The sequence below is a fragment of the Ruditapes philippinarum genome, unplaced genomic scaffold (assembly GCF_026571515.1).
Source record: "Ruditapes philippinarum isolate M1 unplaced genomic scaffold, ASM2657151v2 ctg1142_1_1_1_1, whole genome shotgun sequence".
NCBI classification, from domain to species: domain Eukaryota; kingdom Metazoa; phylum Mollusca; class Bivalvia; order Venerida; family Veneridae; genus Ruditapes; species Ruditapes philippinarum.
Window position 1 is genome coordinate 51,325 of NW_026856769.1, and position 20,679 is coordinate 72,003.

The 20,679-nt window shown below is 32.3% G+C and overlaps 1 protein-coding gene across 1 annotated transcript in view; it reads right to left on the bottom strand.

The window, feature by feature from the left end:
- LOC132747656 (uncharacterized) overlaps window positions 1–20,679 on the bottom strand; it is a 58,009-nt gene that overhangs the window by 16,440 nt on the left and 20,890 nt on the right. Inside the window, exons 3-4 of the mRNA XM_060737101.1 lie at window positions 14,746–14,973; window positions 14,068–14,325 (exon numbers count right to left, since the gene is read on the bottom strand). Of these exons, the coding sequence (XP_060593084.1) occupies window positions 14,068–14,325; window positions 14,746–14,973 (486 nt within the window). The remainder of the gene's footprint in view (window positions 1–14,067; window positions 14,326–14,745; window positions 14,974–20,679) is intronic.

Here is a 20,679-nt window from a genome sequence, read left to right on the forward strand (position 1 = left end):
TTTACCTGATGAGATCTATCTCCCTACGACGTTTTATATTAATATCTCTTATAGTATGAAAGAAATGTCCAGACAAATTTCAAAGTGTAAAAATGAACAAAGGGCAATAACTCCAAAATTAGGCTCGACAGAGTTAAAGTTCTTTTGCACTGCACTTTCATTTGATGGGATCTATCTACCTGCAAAATTTCCTGTTCATACCTTTAATGGTTTAAGAGCATCGTCCCGGACAAAGTGAAATAAGGATTTTTTGGTTATGTTCCGGACAAGATTTTTCTAAAAGGGGAGATAATTCAAAAACGTTTCAAGCTTTAGTACTGCACTCCGCCTCATTGTCCTCTACAGGTGTGTGTAGTTTAAGCAAACTCTCCAAGGATTTTCAGGTTATGCTGCGAACAAGATTTTTCTAAAAGGATAGGTAATTAAAAAACAAGGCAAAGTAGAGTATTTTGGTTCTTTAGCATTGCACTCCGCCTCAATGCACTTTCCCACTGTGTGTAGTTTAAACAAATTATGTCGAAGGGTTTTCAAGCTACGCTCCGGACAAAACGGACGGACAGACAGAAAAGGCGGAGACTATATGCTCTTCCTTCGGGAGCCATATTTTAAATCAAATTTTCCCTTTTAAATTTAGATTTATTTTATTTAGAGCTCTTATTTGATATTTCAATTCTCAACGTCTCTTGGTCAAGGGGAAAACGATTAATTTTTTGGAAAAGGAAACAATTTTTAGCTAGAGAAAACAGCCTGGTAGCTGGGAAAATAGTTTTATAAGTCTGCAAAAATACCAAATAAGTAGATAAAAACAATGTGCCGTATTTCTGTCGAAGATGATTAAATCACAAAACCAATATTTACAAAAGAAAATTGTAAAACAAGCATACCATCCTCGTCAGCATGTTGGAAGTTACATGCAATGTTGTTTTGAAACCGTTTTGGAATACAAGGTCAAAGTGATCTTAACACCTTGACCCAAAATTCAAATGGGGTCATGTACAACCCAAGACAAATGCACCTCTAAAGTTGAATCATCCATGGATTATAAAATTATTTTACCAAAACCGTTATGACAGTCAAGGTTAATGTGACCTTGACTTTTGATCCTGCGACCTGTGAAGAGTGAGGATCAAACATTGGTTGGAAACCATTTTGATATTAAATGTCAATGTGACCTTGACCTTTGTGTAAGTGATCTAAAAACAATGAACTTCGTGGTCATGACGAATCTTAATACTAAGTTGGAAGTTTCTAGGCCCAGGCTTTCTTAAGCAGTAATCGTAAACGGTTTGGTCTTCAGATCATCTGATGGATGGACCGACTCAACAACCTCTCGACATGTGCAAAGCAATATACACCATTCTTCAAAGGGATTGAGGATAATTAATAACACCAGCGAACATAGTAAAGTATATTTATGAAAAGTTGGTAAACGTTTGGTAGATGTAAAAATGTTGCACATACATGAATACTGAGGACGTGGTGTTTAACGATCGCTAGTACAGGTAGCAGTTTTTTAATTGTGAAGTTATCTAGTTACAAGGGGTGAGGCCATTTTGTATATGTATCGCGATGACATTTTTATATCTGAATGTTACTAATACATATTTCTTGATTGCCATTTTAGATTTGTCCATCTAATTTGTATTTTAATTTTCATGAAGAAATGCAAAATTCGGAATGTATATTTTCCATTGTAAGGGATACTATTGAAGGGTTTCCATGCAGAAATTGAAATTATATTCCTGCTTTTGATTGTGCAAAATGACAAATTATTGTGTAGAAGTATATATTAAATACTTGCCAAATTATTATAAGTCGTTTATGTCTTTATGACAAATGCACAGTAACTCGACTTTTTACTTTTTCTAAAAGCAAACAAAGAAATGACTAACAAATCCTAACGTGTCCTTTTAATAAATTTAATTGGCCTGTCTTGTCACATTAGTTTTGTCAAAGTTGGAATCCTTCTACCCAATTTGTGACCCCAAAATCAATAGGAGTCTTCTACCCAATATGGACAATCATCCTATGAAGATTGAAAACTGTGGGGCAAATTGAACTTAAGTTATGCTCCGGAAACCATTTTCAGTTTAACGGTAATAGTGACCTTGACCTTTGACCTTGTCACCCCAAAATCAATAGGGGTCTTTTACCCAATATGGGCAATCATCCTATGAAGTTTGAATACTGTGGGGCAAATGGAACTTAAGTTATGCTCCGGAAACCATTTTCAGTTTTACAGTAATAGTGACCTTGACCTTTGACCCCAAAATCAATAGGGGTCTTCTACCCAATATGGACAATCATCCTATGAAGATTGAAAACTGTGGGGCAAATGGAACTTAAGTTATGCTCCGGAAACCATTTTTAGTTTAACGGTAATAGTGACCTTGACCTTTGACCTTGTGACCCCAAAATCAAAAGGGGTCTTTTACCCAATATGTACAATCATCCTATGCAGATTGAAAACTGTGGGGCAAATGAAACTTAAGTTATGCTCCGGAAACAATTTTCAGTTTAACGGTAATAGTGACCTTGACCTTTAACCGTGTGACCCCAAAATCAATAGGAGTCTTCTACCCAATATGGGCAATCATCCTATGAAGTTTGAATACTGGCCAATTGGAACTTAAGTTATGCTCCGGAAACCAAATTGCTCACGGACGGACGGACGGACGCCAGGGGGTATAACATAATATGCCCGAAATTCTTTCGGGCATATAAAAAAGAAAAAGATTCGCATATATATATCTTTAAGAATGTTCTGTTATAATATGAAGGCAATCCATTCAATAATAGCAAAGTTACAGCCAATTACAACCAAAAAATGAAAATTTCAATACTTTGACCTTCAAAGTCAAGGTCATTTATGAGTTGAGATCAAGGTCTGTCTGGTTATTTTTAAGGGCTATCCTTGAAGAATATCAAGTTTAAAGACAATCCAGTAAAAATAACAAAGTTACAGCCAAAAATAGCCAAGAAAATGAAAATTTCAATGACTTGACCTTCAAAGTCACGGTAATTTATGATTGAAAGTCAAGGTATGTCTGGCTATTTGTAAGGGCGGCTATCCTTGAAGATTATTATGTTCAAGTTTGAAGAAAATCGATTAAAAAATAAACAAAGTTACAGCCAATAATAGCAAGAAAAAGCAAAATTTGGACCTTTGACCTAGAAGGTCAAGGTCATTTATGGATGAAGGTCAAGGTTAGTGTAGTCTACTGAAAGGTCTTGTCCCAAGGGTTGTTGTGGCCAAGTATGAAAACAATACACCAAGAACTAAAAAAGTAATGATCCGGGTGCAAGTTTGCGGACGGCAACGGCAACGTCGCCAGGACTAACACAATACCTCTACTTTCTTTTTCTTAACAAAAAGTCAAGTTTATACTCAATAAAATTAAAACCACGAAACAAGTGATAGACTTATATCTTTATTTATTTGCATAACTGGCTAAGAAACACCAGACCAATTGAATGATTATATGATAAATATAACTAACACTGGAAATAAGATATAATACATGTTAAAACCATTAAGTCTGGTGTAGTCCGAGCTAGTATGCCTCCTTCTTTATTGGTATTGCTTTACGAACCTAATCCCCAAAAGAACATGGATGATAGCGAGGCGTTTGCAACCATCCAGTGTTTATGCCCAAGATTCTTAAAAAAACAGTCGAGCTAAAAACTGCTATGATAGTTCGTTAATATGATATATTATATCTATGATGATTAAAATACATTGATAACTGTAACATATACATTGTACTGTTAACTTAAATTTCAGAAAACGCTTACTGTTCTTTTCAAACAATCGAGGTAGGTGCTTAAGTATATTATGTTGAAAAATAACTAATTTTTTTTAAATGATAATTGATTCATTTTGTTTTATGCCAAATCTAATTAAGGTAGTACATCCCTAATGTGCACTATAAGGAACTGTAAAATTGACAACATAGGACAGTTATATGCTTACATGTCACCCGTATGCCAAATTTAAACAAAATTTACCGTGTGGTTTATGAGTTACGGACATTTTTGTGAACTAAAACTTTGCCATTAGAAGGGCTTTTTTTTAGAAATGAGGAAACTCTACATAATCTATAATATCATCATTATGAAAAATGTTTTCCTATTGCTCATTGTTAAGAAACAAATAATGACATTTAGGTAACAAATTAAACAAGCAAAATGATTGTTTTAAATACGAAATGTTTTAATATGCATAAAAATGTAACCCTACCCCACCCACTTTTAACACTTATTTGACCATTGCCATGTGTAAAAAGCCTTTTTTTTTTAAATATCCCTAAAATTTACACAATGAGGGGCTGTTTTTTTCAAATGTATATTGGTTGGTCTTGCAAAATATAAAATACTTTTACCGTATAGATTTTATTTTATTAAACTTTGAAAATATCTGGTATCATATTTGCTATTAAATTTGGCATTTTATTTAGTAAGTAAATACCCACAAAAATTATATAATTAAAATGAAACACTTTTTTCTTCCATTAGGGACCTGAGAGATTATCAAAAAATTTTAAAAAGGAAAAAAAGAGAAAAAAGTTGCCCCCTCTGGGGTTTGAACCCACGCCCCTCAGTTTCAATGCACTTTACAGTGATGAATAGCCTTCAAAGTGGATATAGTGCATTAGGGGTGTACTACCTTAAACGTTTAATGTTTACTTGCTTGATCAATTCGTTTAATTGAAGAAAAATAACTCTAGCCTTGTTCGCGAAAAAAACAACGGATTCTTGAAGAATACTTTGCCAAAAAAGACGGAGTGATAATCCAAGAATCCCAGAAAATCGTATTAGATATATAGGAAAAACTATATCGAAACCACCAAAACAATAAAAGAAACTCCTTCAACAAAAGATATACTGTACATTCAAGTTTATAGTTATTGTAAAACTTTTACTCTTACACATGTATAACATAATACATCTATAACAGGGGCAAGATCTTATCAATATGTTATCAATGAAACTTATGGCAGGTTTTCAATTCCCGCATTTACGAGATCGTTTTTTCCTTTCCCCAGCAAGTCCCTTACCAAGCAAAGAGGTGTTCTGAAAAGCCTGGGTTAATGTCTTTCATGTAACACTTTTACGGGAGTAGTTATTTATTTACATGGTAACGCAAACTGATATCAAAATATGACTGACTGTGTTCGTTTATGTCCCATTATGTAAGTACATGGGCCTTGCTCCTCTCAATAAACATTTATCGCGATTCTGAAAACATTTAACTTTGCGTTTAATGTATTTTGTTGTTTAATTGTTTATTGATTGTAGTAGTAAAATAATGATATAGAATTAGCAATATTCATACCAACAGAGCTACTTTATCCCATATGGCTATATTTATATTCAGTCATACATCTTTAACATAAATTATATTAAGTGAAAAGCAGAGAAACATGTGCAGTTGAGCAATATAACACATTCAATTGAAATTATATTCTGTTGAATATGTAAAAATGTGCAACGAAGCCATAGTGTATGTACACATTCTTGTAAAAAGGAAGCAATGCGAAGTGCGGCAACAGCGCATATTATAAATGTTTTGTAATAAAAAGAAGGAATTGATGTGCAATCAGTTAGACATAGATATCATTTTCTAAGTCTCAAGTGCAATGAAGCAATAGCATGTATATGCGTTTCAACTGATAAGTCTGTTTAAGCTGAAATTGTCAATAAAGCAGACGACAGTATACACGAAGTTTGAAATATTCACAACTATTAAAAATTACTAAATAAGAATGCAATCAACATACAAAGGTTATGTTGTTTATACATTAATTCATTGTGTCACCTGTCGAGTAGCTTCTTAAACGAGTATCTATGTTGTTTAAATATTCATTGTGTCACCTGTCGAGTAGCTTCTTAAACGAGTATCTATGTTGTTTAAATATTCATTGTGTCACCTGTCGAGTAGCTTGTAAATGACTATCAATGTTGTTAATACACATAATATGTTTTATACCTATCGAGCAATTAACTACACATCAATACTTTTTTTCACGTGTCGAGTATTTTTGACTATCAATGTTGTTTATACATAGTATCATTGGGTCACATCTAGAGAAGCTTTTTATATGACAGTCAATGTTTGTGTATACATATTCTCATTTTAATTGGCTATCAGTGTTGTATATACATATATCAATGTTGTTTAGACATATTATCATTGTGTCACTTGTCGAGAAGCTTTTTTAAACAACCATCAATGTCGTCTATACATGTATATATAATCATTGTGTCACCTATCGAGACCATCGGTGCTGTTTATACATAAAATCATTGTGTCACATATCGAGTAGCTGTTTAAATGATCATCAGTGTTGCATATACATATAACCATTGTGACACCTATCTAGTAGCTTTTAAATAACTATTAATGTTTGTTTATACATACAATAATTGTATCAACTGTCAAGTAGCTTTTTTAAAAAGATGGAAATTACAGATTGTAAATGATGCAAATACTTTTTGATCAAAGAGAATGTCAATGTTGTTGATACTTATTCTTATTATTTCACCTGTAGAGTATTTATTTTTCAAGAAACTGCAGATTATATATATTGTCAATACTTTCTTTTTGTTACCTGTCAAGAAGCTTATTAAAAAACTTCAAAGGCTACATATTATCATAATTTGTCAAGTAACTTTTCGAGAGATGGAAAATACACATCACTTTTTGTTTGTTAATGTACTTACTACATGTTATCATTTGCCACCTGTCAAATAGATTTTTAAAATATAGCTATTGAGACATCTTACTTTAAGAATAATTATAAATAAATACTACCATTTTCAATTTTTTTTTAGAAAAGATAGTAACTGGAAGGCGTTGATTTTGTTGATTTTTATAATCGTTTAAGGCAATATTATTGTAAATTTGCAAGAAAAATCGCAGAGTTTACACGTTCAGTAAACATTGTACTATCATATATAAACTAAAAAATAATATTTTATATTCATTTACAAGTATTTTGCTTTCATCATACAAAAGAAATATCAGGACATAATATAAATAAACATTATATTAAATCAATACTAGTGATTGTTTATGTAGAAATCACTCTCTATGTAATGCTATATATTTTATTACATGTGTCATATCAAATATTGTTTTAAAAAGGTCCTATAATTTTACTTCTTAGACTTTTCGCTTTCCAGTACATCTAGAAGTATTTTTTGCGGACAACTCAGTAAAAGTAAAACAGAAGTTTTACAAATTGATTCTCAGTCTTTTTGTTCCTTTTCGATTTTCCATTGAGAAGTAATTTCGGACTATAAAAATATTGAACTTAAATTTTCTGAAATTACTAAAGTCACCATCTGTTTATGTCTGGTGCTATGTAAACTATGATAAGCCGCCAAAATAACTAAATACATATATACCATATCTGAATGTAAATATAGTGTTTGATTTACTTGATTCGTTGTGAAAATCGTGTTAAGTTAGATTTCTTCTGTGTAGATTATGATGTTTTTTGTTGTTTTAGTTGTCCTATGAGATTGTTTTTGTATTTATTACCTCTTTGTATTAGTTCTGCAGTCAAACGACGTGTCTTATTGAAAAAATATGAGTGAATTAAAAATCTTGTTTGTTAATTGTAGATGCCTACAAAGTATTAAGAAAAAGCTGCAAGTAATTCAGTACATAAAAGATTCAAAATGTGATAATTTTCTACCAAGTCAATTTAACACCATTTATACTCAGTGGAATGCAGAATGTTTTGTAAGTTGTTCATCTTCAAATTCTAGGGGAATTGCAATATGTTTCTCAAAGTCACTAAATTACAAAATACATAAAAGTATAGTTGATGATTATGGCAATTATGTCATACTGGAGTTATCTGTTGGGGAAATAAGATTTATTTTAGTATCATTATACGGACCGAACTCCTACAATTCGTCCTTTTATGAGAACATTTTCAAAGTCGTTGAGAATATAGGAAATGACTTGTGTTGCATTTGTGGTGATTTAGATTTAGTGCAAAATCCTGATTTAGATTATTATAGCTATAAAAATATAAATAATAAAAATGCAAGATCAACTCTTTTGAAACACATGGAAGAAAAAAGTCTAACTGATCCTTATAGGGAACTTCACCCTGATAAAAAGCGATATACTTGGCGAAAGGCAAACCCACTGCAACAAGCTAGACTCGATTTCTTTTTCTTATCTTCTTTTATGTTACTATACTGAGAAAATGTTTTAATCAAACCTAGTTTTCAGTCTGATCATTCAATTATTATAATGCAATTAAAATTTAATGACTTTAAGCATGGTAAAGGGCTCTGGAAATACAACAATTCTCTACTTAGAGATATTCAATATGTTAATGAAATAAATAATAAAAAATGAAGACGTTAAAAAGCAATATGCCATACCTGTTTATAATTTCGAAACAATTGAATGTATTCCAAACGAGGATATACAATTTGTAATAAACGATTAGTAATTTTTAAAAACCTTGTTAATGGGAATAAGAGGTAAATCCACATCCTATGGTTCTAATAAGAAAAAGCAAGTAATGAAAGGGAAATACGGATAAAAAAGTTATTGAAACGCTAGTAAAATCAGAAACTATTCAAAATAATGAAAAACTCGAACAGCTGCGTAACGAATTAACTATTATACAAGAAAATAAATTTCAAGGTTTCATTTTAAGATCAAAAGTAGACTGGGTAATTGATGGAGAGAAACCAAGTAAATTATTAAGTAATCTTGAAAAAGCAATTATGTTAATAAATGTATCACAAAAATCATGAAAAACGATAGTTACCTTATAACAAAACAAGAAGAAATGTTAAACGAAACCGCATTTTTATGAATTATTATATACGTGTCCCTCGCATGGCTTAGAGGATAATATGTTTTAAACTTTGTTAAAGATATAAACATTCCAACATTATCAAATACAGTCAAAATTCCTCGAGGGTAAAATCAGACTAGAAGAAGCATCTTTTAAAGAATATGAAAAATAATAAAAGTCCAGGCTCATCTGGATTTTTAGCTGAAGTTTATAAATGTTTTTGAAACAGAATTGGCGTATTTTTTGTTTGCAGGGCTCTAAACCATGCTTTTATATCCGGAAACTTATCTGTAACACAAACACAGGGTATAATAACATGTTTCCTTAAAGGTGATAAGCAAAAATAATTTTTAAAAAATTGGCGACCGATAACACTGCTTAATACAATTTATAAAATTGGTTCTGGATGCATACCGAATAGAATAAAAATGTATTTAGACAAACTTATTAGCACTGACCAAACAGGATTTATAAAGGGCAGATTTATAGGAGACACGAAAGACTAATTTATGATATAATACAATAGACAGAGGAGAATAACATTTTTTGGCTTTTACTCCTTATCGATTTCGAAAAGGCTTTTGATTCTTTGTCTTGGGTTTTTTGAAGATATAACGTTGTCACTTTTTAATTTTGGAGAAGACATCAAAAGGTGGTTTAGCATTTTCTACAAAGATGAGTTTTCAGCAATATATCAAAATGGATTTTTTATCAAAGTTCTTGAGCATTCAGCGTGGGTGCCGGCAGGGTGATCCGTTAAGTTGTTATATTTTTATTTTATGTGCTGAAATACTTTCGCAGAAAATTAGGTCAAATAACAATATTAAAGGAATTAAAATGAATATAGTAAAACATAAGCTATCTCAATTCGCAGATGATACCTCAATTATTCTAGATAGTTCGGCCTCTTCTTTAAATGAAACCGTAGACACATTGTCCACTTTTACTTTTATTTCAGGATTGAAAGTTAATTTTGACAAAAAAAAAAACGTATGGATTGGAAAAGAAAACCTTAGTGCAAATATTATAAAAACAAAATGGAAATTATCTTGGAATCAGCAAACATTTGACATGCTTGGCTTTAAGTGTCATGTAGATTTGTCAAAATTGCTTGAGTTAAATTGCAAAAGCAGAAAATATTTTAAAAATGTGGAAGAGAAGAATAATTACACCAATTGGAAGAATAGTTGTCATTAAAACTCTTGTATTGTCACTCTTTAATCACTTGTTTGTTTCATTGCCTAATCCTCCAAAATCTGATATTCAACAAATAGAAACTTTATTCTTTGACTTTATATGGCAAGGTCCATGCAAAGTTAAAAAAGACGTTTTGATAAAAAATAAAAAAGATGGAGGTCTTGACATGATAGATTTAGATGCATTTATATCTTCATTAAAAACTACTTGAATTAGACGAATCATTACGGGCAACGGAAAATGGCTAGATATTGTTTCTTAACTATTTGATATAAATAAATTATTAAATTGTGACTCTCGTTACCCAGAAACCATAGCGAAATCCTGTTTAACTTATTTTGGAAACATACTTTTAAATTATATGCTTTTGTTCAATTATGTGAAAAAAATCCATTTTCTGATAAATTGTTGGAATATCCATTTTTTTATAGCCCAAATATATTGATTGGTAAAAAGTATATTTTTAAAGTCATGGTTTAATGCTGGTGTTCAGTGTATAGGTGACTTGTTTAACATGAATGGGCATTTATATGAGATCCATGAATTCAATAAAATTTATAATTTGAGTGCTAATTTTTTGCATTTTCAAGGCATAGGTAACGCAGTAGATAAATATCTCAGATTTAAAAAAAATGAAAATGGTTCACAACCGATGCATAATATATTAAAATCAAATAACTGTACAGCTGTTTGTAAACTTAAATTGGAACAAAAACTTAATACTAAATTTGAAGATAAAGATTGGAATACTTTTTTTTCAATTATTTTTGACACCACTTAAAACACTAATTTACAATGGTTTCAATACAGAACTGTACACAGAATACTTGGCACAAACAAGCTTTCGTATAAGGTACAATACAAAGATAATCCAAACTGCAGTTTTTGCAACAAATTTGCTGAAAGCTTTGAACATCTTTTTTTATATGATTCATGGTCTTTTTGAAAATAATCATTTGCTTTTGACAAGAATACAATTTCTTTAAGGTATACAAAATGCTGATTATGAGACCAGTCTTTTGCTTTTATTTGTAAAGAAGCATATACATTTTTGTTAAATGAATTTTAAAAGGCCGTCTATAGAGGCTGCTTAGCATTATATTAAGTACCAATACCAAATCGAGAGGACACACAAAACAAGAATGTCGAACGACACATGTACCCCCCTTTCTAGCCATTGACTCACATAATTGGTAATTTTATTACAGAAACTTGCCAAAAATGGGTACATGGAAGTGTTCAATTATGGAAAAATCAACGAAAACCATTTTGACATTTAAGGCCCATGTGACATTGACCTTTGACCTAATAACCCCTAAATCAATAGAGGTCATCTACTACTTATGACCAATCACTTTGTGAAATATGAAGACTTTGTGATGAATACTTTTCAAGATAATCAGCGGAAACCATTTTGACAATTAAAGCCCCTGTGACCTTGACCTTTGACCCAAAATCAATAGGGGTCATCTACTAGTTATGACCAATCACTGTGTGAAATATGAAGACTTTGTGATACATACTTTTCAAGAAAATCAGCGGAAACCATTTTGACATTTAAGATCCCTGTGACCTTGACCTTTGACCTAGTGACCCCAAAATCAATATGGGTCATCTACTAGTTATGACCAATCACTATGTAAAATATGAAGACTTTGTGATACATACTTTTCAAGATAATCAGCGGAAACCATTTTGACATTTTAAGGTCCCTGTGACATTGACCTTTGACCTAGTGACCACCAAAATGAAAAGGGGACATTTACTAGTGATGACCAATCACTAAGTGAAATATGAAGACTTTGTGATACATACTTTTCAAGATAATCAGCGGAAACCAGTTTGACATTTTAGGCCCATGTGACCTTGACCTTTGACCTAGTGACCCCAAAATCCATAGGGGTCATCTACTTGTAATGACCAATCACTATGTGAAATATGAAGACTTTGTGATACATACTTTTCAAGACAATCAGTGGAAACCATTTTGACATTTAAGGCCCCTGTGACCTTGACTTTTGACCTAGTGACCCTAAAATCAATAGTGGTCATCTACTAGTTATGACCAATCACTGTGTAAAATATGAAGACTTTGTAATACATACTTTTTAAGATAATCAGCGGAAACCATTTTGACATTTAAGGTCCCTGTGACCTTAACCTTTGACCTAGTGATCCCAAAATCCATAGGGGTCATCTACTAGTTATGACCAATCACTATGTGAAATATGAAGACTTTGTGATTAATACTTTTCAAGATATTCAGCGGAAACCATGTGGTCTACCGACAGACAGACCGACAGACAGACCGACATTAGCAAAACAATATACCCCTCTTCTTCGAAAGGGGGCGTAAAAATTATTAACAAGGTAGATATGGTTGACAAACATTGGGACAGTTATTTCTTCATATCAAAATTAGTATGTGAGTATGGACATGGTATTATTGACAATGTTTTATTATTTTTAAATACAATATGACTAGAAATAGTTTTCATTCATTAGACAACAGGTTACAAAACTATGTATTGAAAAGCTAAATGAGATTTAACATTAATCACAGGCTTCTGTTTGTTTAGTATACCTTGTGTGTTTGTTTGTTTATAAATATGTGTGTGTCTTTGTATGTATGTATGTTTGTATGTATGTATTTATCTATATTCAAAATAAACGAGGTTACCCTTTAAGGGCCTCAAAACACATACAAATAATTCCGGTCTTAGCGGTGTTTATCGGTTATTTAACACCGGTTTGTAGTTTTGATGCGTATGATTTGACCACGAAGGCTGCATCAAAACGACTGTTATAAAACGCTTTCGATTTTCGCACACTACTGTTGCAAAGATCTAGAAATTATTTAACAAAAGAAATAATAAGAAAAAACGTTAATTTATCAAATTTTCAACAATTAAAACTTACGTCGTATTGTCTTTACATAAGTGCCCCATTTATCATTCTTTTATGTATGAAATAACGTTAGCTTGTTTATGAATTAGTTGTATACTTAGGATGACGTCATTATACTGCTTACGGATTGGCACCGTTTTGTCAAAACATCTATAAACTGATATGGATCAAACATGTGGCGTTAGTGTCATATGAGTGTATGTGAGATATTATTTCGTTACTGTATGAAAATAAAATATAAGAACTGAAAACATAAATAAATGTTTTTTATTGTTGCTTTTAAATGCTTTTTAAACTATATAATCGAGGGTGAAAACACAACAGCCGCATAAACCAGTAGTCCCTAAACGAGTGTTTATTGGCAGTTTAACACCGGCTTTTCTTCTTTTTCTTTAGTGAGAAAATCACATGGAGTGTTAGAATTAGATACATATAAATTTGGCAGATATTGTCCTCCATAATTTTGTGATAACGACATTATATATGTAACTTAAATATAGGTCAGTTACATAATGTACTGGTTCTTTCACACTTACAATTAAACTGTGGTTTCCTTAGTACAAGTAGGTCTATGCAAAATAAGTGACCTCTGGAGGGGACAAGTTAGACGACCAGGGGTTTCATTGAAAACGTGGAAAAAGGCTGAAAGTAATGGTACTAAGTATCTAAGCACTAGGCATTGTAGAATCTGAGTAGAAAAAAAGTATGTTGCAAAATTGACCAATACGACATCATTTAAATGATATTTGTAAAGGTCGACTTTTAGCCTCTGTCAGCTCTGTGACCTTCCTATGTACATTACAACTTGAACCATACCTGATGAGAGGTATCTGATGATAAATCCTGTCAATGTTAATCAGAATTGAACCTGTTGTTTAGTAGAAATTGTTAAAACAAACTGTGGGTAACAACAGAGGACTGATAATATGCCACTACGAAAGCTCGCATCTGAGAAGTATGTGCTCAGGTGAGCAAAAAAATATAATGACTTGATTCTGTCACATATAATCAAATCACAAAACCATTAAGTTTTTATTGTTTATGTCCCTCCTACAGACAGCCCAGCTTAACATATAAATAATTTATACAAACAGTATTAATATTTGAAATTAGGTTTATTGTAAATAGTTACCTTCTTCACTGTCAAACGTGACAAGGACCATGTTATTTAGTGTATCAAACTTTATATCAACAACATCATCACCTCCGGATCGATTTTTACTCTCAAAGTACATTTCTAGTCCCTCAAGATAATCTTCGCTTACCACACTACACGGTCCGGTCACTTCTACGGTGCATAACAAAACCGATGGAGGTGGCTCGTACTTTGAAATTTCAACTTCTTGTCCCATCATCTTTAGTGGACATTTGCTCAGGACAATATCTACAGCTGTAAATGAAGGGGAAAAATTCTGATTAGATCACTGTGGAAATATCTTAAATTGCCATCTACAGCTGCAAATGAATATGAAAACATTATAAGAAAATGTAATGTAAACAACGGAAGTGATTTATTTATTCAAAAGCACTATCATACAAATATATTCACTTGACAAAATATGTGAAAAATGCTCTTAGCCTTAAAAGACCGACTTAAAAAAAGGACGAAATATGGTCGTACCATCATGTTTAACATATAACACAATACAAAATGCCAAATTACTTATAAATATAAGTTCTATATTGAAACACTTAGATACTGTTTTTCTATTTCTATTATATCTTTATCATTTATTTAATCATCTGGAGGCATACAACATTAACACTTGTGATAGATATTTTGGAAGAAAAGAGCGAAAAAAACATTTACCTTCTGGTGTCTCAAACTCAATAATGGCAGATGTCCCATCTTCATCCATTTCAACACTATAAACATCACATCCTTTGAACTTCCGTTTATTGTCAAAAAACATCTGTAAGTATTCATCATGGGCTGTTGATGGTAGATTGCTTACAACTATTTTTCTTTGGTTCTCCTCGGGCGTTTCTGGTTCAGATGGTTCCCTGTTTTCAGGCTCGGGGTCTACTGGTTCCTCTTCTGAAATACATGTAATAAATTCAATATGGTCATGGTGGGTGCAGCAGAACTTAATTTTCTGGCAAACTGTTTTAATATGGACAGTCATTCTTTTTTTAGAAGTTAATTCTTTCATTTATTTTTTTATTTTTCATTTTTATTTTTTTTTATTAAAGCGCACACAGTCAAATTTTGCCAATGATGTAGATCAAATTAGGTCAATCTGACATTTCTTATTAGCGGCCCTCCTAAAGCAAAATGGCATTTGTCCAGATAACATTGGTTTTAGTGATGATACGACTAATATATTCGATTGCAAATTATTTACATGTTACTATTTGCAAAAGTTGTCTTGATGTAAAATTCAAATTATTAACAGTAAAAGTGTGATTAAAGGGGTATCAAATTGTTTGCACAAACAAATCATTGCACTGTTTCAGTGAACAAAAATTCAAGAAGAAACAAATTAATTCAGGTAGATAATTATGTCAAGGATATTCTGATTCAAATTATTTTAAGAATCTAATATCCAAACCAAAAGTTGGAACCAATTGCATATCCAAGTAAGACATAATTAAATCAATGTATTGAAATAAAATAAACATTAGTGTATTCCTATACACTTTCGCGTTCCCAAAATTTCACGTTTGCATAAGTATGGGACTTTCGCGGGGATAAAATTTTGCACAAGCATAGTAAACGTAAAATTCGTAAACATTAACTAATATCAGAGTTAGGTATCTGTATTTGTTCACTCTTTACACGCAAGACAATACAAAGACACACGATATTGACAAAATATTTAAATTTTACCTATGAATACATCTATGTGTAAGATATAAAATACCACACTGGCGTAATTGTCTAATACCAGAACAATGCAAATGCCTTCAGATGACTTATTTCTTTGCAAATAATGTTATTTGCATTTAAGAGAATAACGTCGATTTAAATAATCAAGTAAGTAATTTATGATTGACCTAACAATCGGAAAACAAATACATTGTTTGAATTATATAAATTTTAACCGTTCAAAACAAACAACAACAAAAAAACAAAAGAGCCATGATGAAATCGCTAACCTGTATATAGGCCCCTGGGGCGGGGCCAATTTTAACCCAGGGGCTTTTATTTGAACAAATTTGGAAGAGAACCATTAGAAGATGTTTCATGATAAATATCTAATCTCTAGCTCTTTGAAGACTTTAATAGAAGATTTTTAAGATTTTACTATAAACATATGGGGGGAAACAATGACCCCCGAGCCGGGCCAATTTTGACCCAAAGCTTTTATTTGAACAAACTAAGTAGACACTCACTAGAAAATACTTCATGCTTAGTAGCTTAACTCTAGCTCTTTGGTTTTTTAAAAGAAGATTTTTTTAATTTTTACTATAAACATAAAAGGAAAATCAATGATCCCCGGGGCGGGGCCAATTTTAACCCCAGGGCCCTTATTTGAACAAACTTGGTAGACCCCATTAAAAGATGTTTTGTGCTAAATATTTTGGCTCAAGCTCTTAGGATTTTTTAAAAGAAGTTTTTTAAAGGTTTCACTAAATACATAAAGGGAAAAACAATGACCCCCTCCCCTTGTGGGGTAAATTTTGACACCACGGCTTTTATTTGAACCAACTTAGTAGACACTCACTAGAAGATATTTCATGCTTAGTATCTTAACTCTAGCTCTTTGTTTTTTTTAAAGAAGATTTTTTTTAAGTTTTCACTATACACATCAAGGGAAAAACAATGACCTCCTTGGACGAGGCCAATTTGACCCCAGGGCTTTTAGTTGAACAAATTGGTAGGTACCCACTAGAGAAAGTTTCTCGTTTAGGACACACGCATTCTTTTACTTGGGGACCATACGCCGCTTTTCATGGAATGACACTACTGTGTCACATTGAAGGTTCCATGTATAACCCCCGTATTGAAACACTCGCCGGAGGTTTTCTAAATTCACAAATTTCACCATTTCTGTTTTTTAAATGGTTGAATTCTGCTTTAAGCCGGTGGCTAGGGGTCGTGGACAGAACCTTTGCACTTTCCCAGTACCGTCCAATGAAACAGGCGCTCAATCAAACCGAGCCTGCAACATTTTACCAATTTTTCGTGTTGGGCTTTTTTTTAGGGATTTGTTTATCAACTATTTCATGTGAATATCTAAAGCTCTTCCTATTTGTTTTTTTTAAAGAAGATATTTTAAGTTTTTACTATATACAAAAAATTAGGAAAATCAATGACCATCCCCGGTGGGCCAATTTTGACCCCAGGGCTTTTATTTGAACAAACTTGGTAGCCACTGACTAGACAATGTTTCATGCCAAACATTGAAGCTCTAGCTCTTTTTTAAAAGAAATATTTTAAGTTTTTTATTTGTTTGGGTCGTCAGACCAAACAAATAATGGTAGCGAAATTTCAGAGTCTAATGCTTTTAAAGTGCAAAAATTGCCTAAAAGTAGTCCACTTTTTGAAGCGGTTACTTCCCTTTATATGGACACTAACGCCGAAAAATTCAGGGGAGATCCCCAATGCGTAAAGTTGTCAAATGACAAGTGGCGCATTAATTTTCAAGCCCAAATAGTTTTCCGAATGGTTCGAAAATTTCATTATTTATAAGATTATACATGCTTACAGTAAGCTTTCCATGATTATTAACAATCGGTGTTAAACAACAGTGTTTAGCGTCGGGAAATAATAAAGTTACAAAAACCCAATTTAGAATCATATGGTTTTCTTCAGACTGACGACATTATAAACTTCACCGTGGCCAGGAGGGGTTTGCACGCTCGCTTATGAATCGAGAGGTCTGGAGTTCGAATCCCAGTTGAGGCAACTCATTTTTTTTTTTAAATTTTAAGTCAAATAAACATTGAATTGACTATCAGTGTTGCATTTGGTCTTATAGCCAATTTACTACAGTTAAAACACTGGAAAGCATTGGTGACACTTTACAAAAACAAATTGGTTTATAACCTCACAACCTTCACCTTTCTGACATTCTGAGACCCAAACAAATTCAGCGCCTTCTGTGCTTTGATTGCTTACAGTTGCCATGGCAACCAGGGTTCTGCTTGATATTAAATTCTTTGAACAATATTTTTTACAGTTGACTACCAAAGGAACATAAACATGTGAAGTTTGGATGAAATGAGCTTAGTGGTTAATGAGGAGATGTTGTTTAAAGTAAAAGTTTACGGACGGACGGACAACGGACGGACGCCTGACGGAAAGCGTTCATAAAAGCTCACCATGTCACTTTGTGACAGGTGAGCTAAAAAAGCATATTTTAGGTATTTTAGCTTAATGAAAATCATCACATTTTATGTTTAAAACTGTTTCATACTTCACCTACAAGAAAATTCTGGATATCTATAATTCAACATCAGGTTTCTTAGTATATAGAACATTTACATTTTCTATTTCATACAATAATGTTATCCCCTGGATGAAAATGTTCCAATTTTTTCCATTCTATTTTTAACCAACAAAGAAATAATCACATTTTAAAACTCAACAATTTGTTTTCTTCTACAAAAAGACATTTCAATTTACACCCACAATGTTTCCCTCTGCAAGAAAATTTGTCCAATTACCCCTGACATTTCTCTCACAGGAAAATTATAACATTTTATGTACCCATTTTTTTCCTCCAATTAGAAAATTATTACACTTTAAGTAGGCAAAAATGATTTCATCTTATAATTATACATTATGCTGACAAACTATATTATTCAAACATATTTTTCTCACTCAAAATTGTCCACTTGCAAAATGGACAAAATGTTTCTGTCTTTAAATGATATTTAAATGAAACTCAAATAGTAGAACAAGATGGAAGGATTGTAAATATTAAATGAATTACTTTCATGACCATCTCTATGTGATTTTTGAGGAGCTGGGAACCACTGTCCTGACTGAGGGTCAAACATCGTAATAGGAATTCTTGGAATAAACGGCTATTATTTCCACCTCAAACAGTAAATTATTTTCAATATAGAACTCACACAATCAACTGAATGCAGAAATGAAACCACGTTAAACAGCCCTGAGCCTCAAAGAAGGAAACCAGTCTCTAAGAGAAAATCCAGCAGCCTCCTAAGTATCAAATGTAATCTTTGGTCCACCACTTGACAAATATATGCCAAAACTTGGAAAAGAAAAGAAAAAAGCAGAAAAGGCTGAAAAGAAAGGGGAACATGAATATTTCAGTAAGAAAATAAAAGAAATTCAGTCAACATCAAAAGAAAAAAATCCAGACAAGGGAACTATCCATGTAAAAGTGCAGATCCTATCAATTTAAACTTCAAAAATACAATCAAAATTACACTGAAAAACAGCCCAAAATCACGCAAAGCAAAAAACACAGTGATAAAACATATCTAAAACCCTAACACGAGAGGACCTTTGTGAAATATATCATCAGAATTAATGAGGATGAAAGCTTTGAAATAAACAGTGACACAAAAAGTGTATCAAATTCATGCATCAGAAGCAGCACTGTATCATAAGTATCTGATTCTGCAAACACTCCATGTACATGTATAGCAAAATGTGATTTCTCTGTGCAATGTGACATACAAGGAGATTTGAATGCAAAATACAGAAAAGCATTACAGACAATGATGAACTCAAATCTGAAAATGAAAACTTCAAGATTTAAAGACTTTCAAAAAAAAAAAATTCAACAGTGACAAGAATGCAAAATATTTTATTCTTGAAGAAGAAATTGTTAAAGAAAAAATGCAAATCAGTCATTAAAGCAAGAAAATGAAATGCTGCGGAAAAAAAACTCTGCACAATGTTTACAACAAGACACTATTGAGACACTACAGTCAGATCTAAAATCCATGAAAGAACAATCTGAGGAAATTGCTAGCTCACTCGAGCAAGTGAAGTAAAACACAGAGAATGCACCTTAAAATGATGTTGTAATGTTCGTTTATTAATGAACAATAATAGATATTAAATCAAGTGCGTTGATACAATGAAGTAAAGTAATTCACGACGAGTGTTCAGCACAAGATATAAATTTATTCTGTAAACCCTTAACATGTGATCTTAGATTTACTAGAAATACGGAGCATGCGCAAACAAGCATTATACATAGGTCAGCTCAAGTTCATCATGTAAGATGATACTACATCTCCCTGTTTTTAAAAGAAAAAATAAGCAACACATGTTAATAAAATTGTATATGATAATAAACAATTATGATGATTAAAAATGCATATACATACTGAAGAGAACAATTTAAATAGTCTTAAAGTCACAAATTTTTTTTAGCCCGATCCCGAAAAAATCGGGGCAATTGTAGAAATGAAAGCCCCAGAAAATAAGTCAGAGTTAGAAACTATTCTTGGCATGATCACGTATCTGTCAAAATTTGATTCAAAATTGGCAGAAATGGTAAGCCCTATGCGTGACTTGTTGAAAAAAGACATTAATTTATATGGGACAGTGCGCAAATTGACGCCTTTGAAAAGGTTAAAGTCGCAATGACTAAGGCACCAGTCTTGGCATACTATGACCCGAAAAAGCCTGTCACATTGCAAGTCGACTCGAGTGCACGTGGTTTAGGTTGCACGTGCTTACAGGACGGCAAGCCCATTGCATTTGCATCAAAGACATTGACCCCTACAGAGAGAGGTTATGCTCAAATAGAAAAAGAGACATTAGCTATACTTCATGGTCTTCGACGTTTCAAGCAATACTGTTACGCAAGAC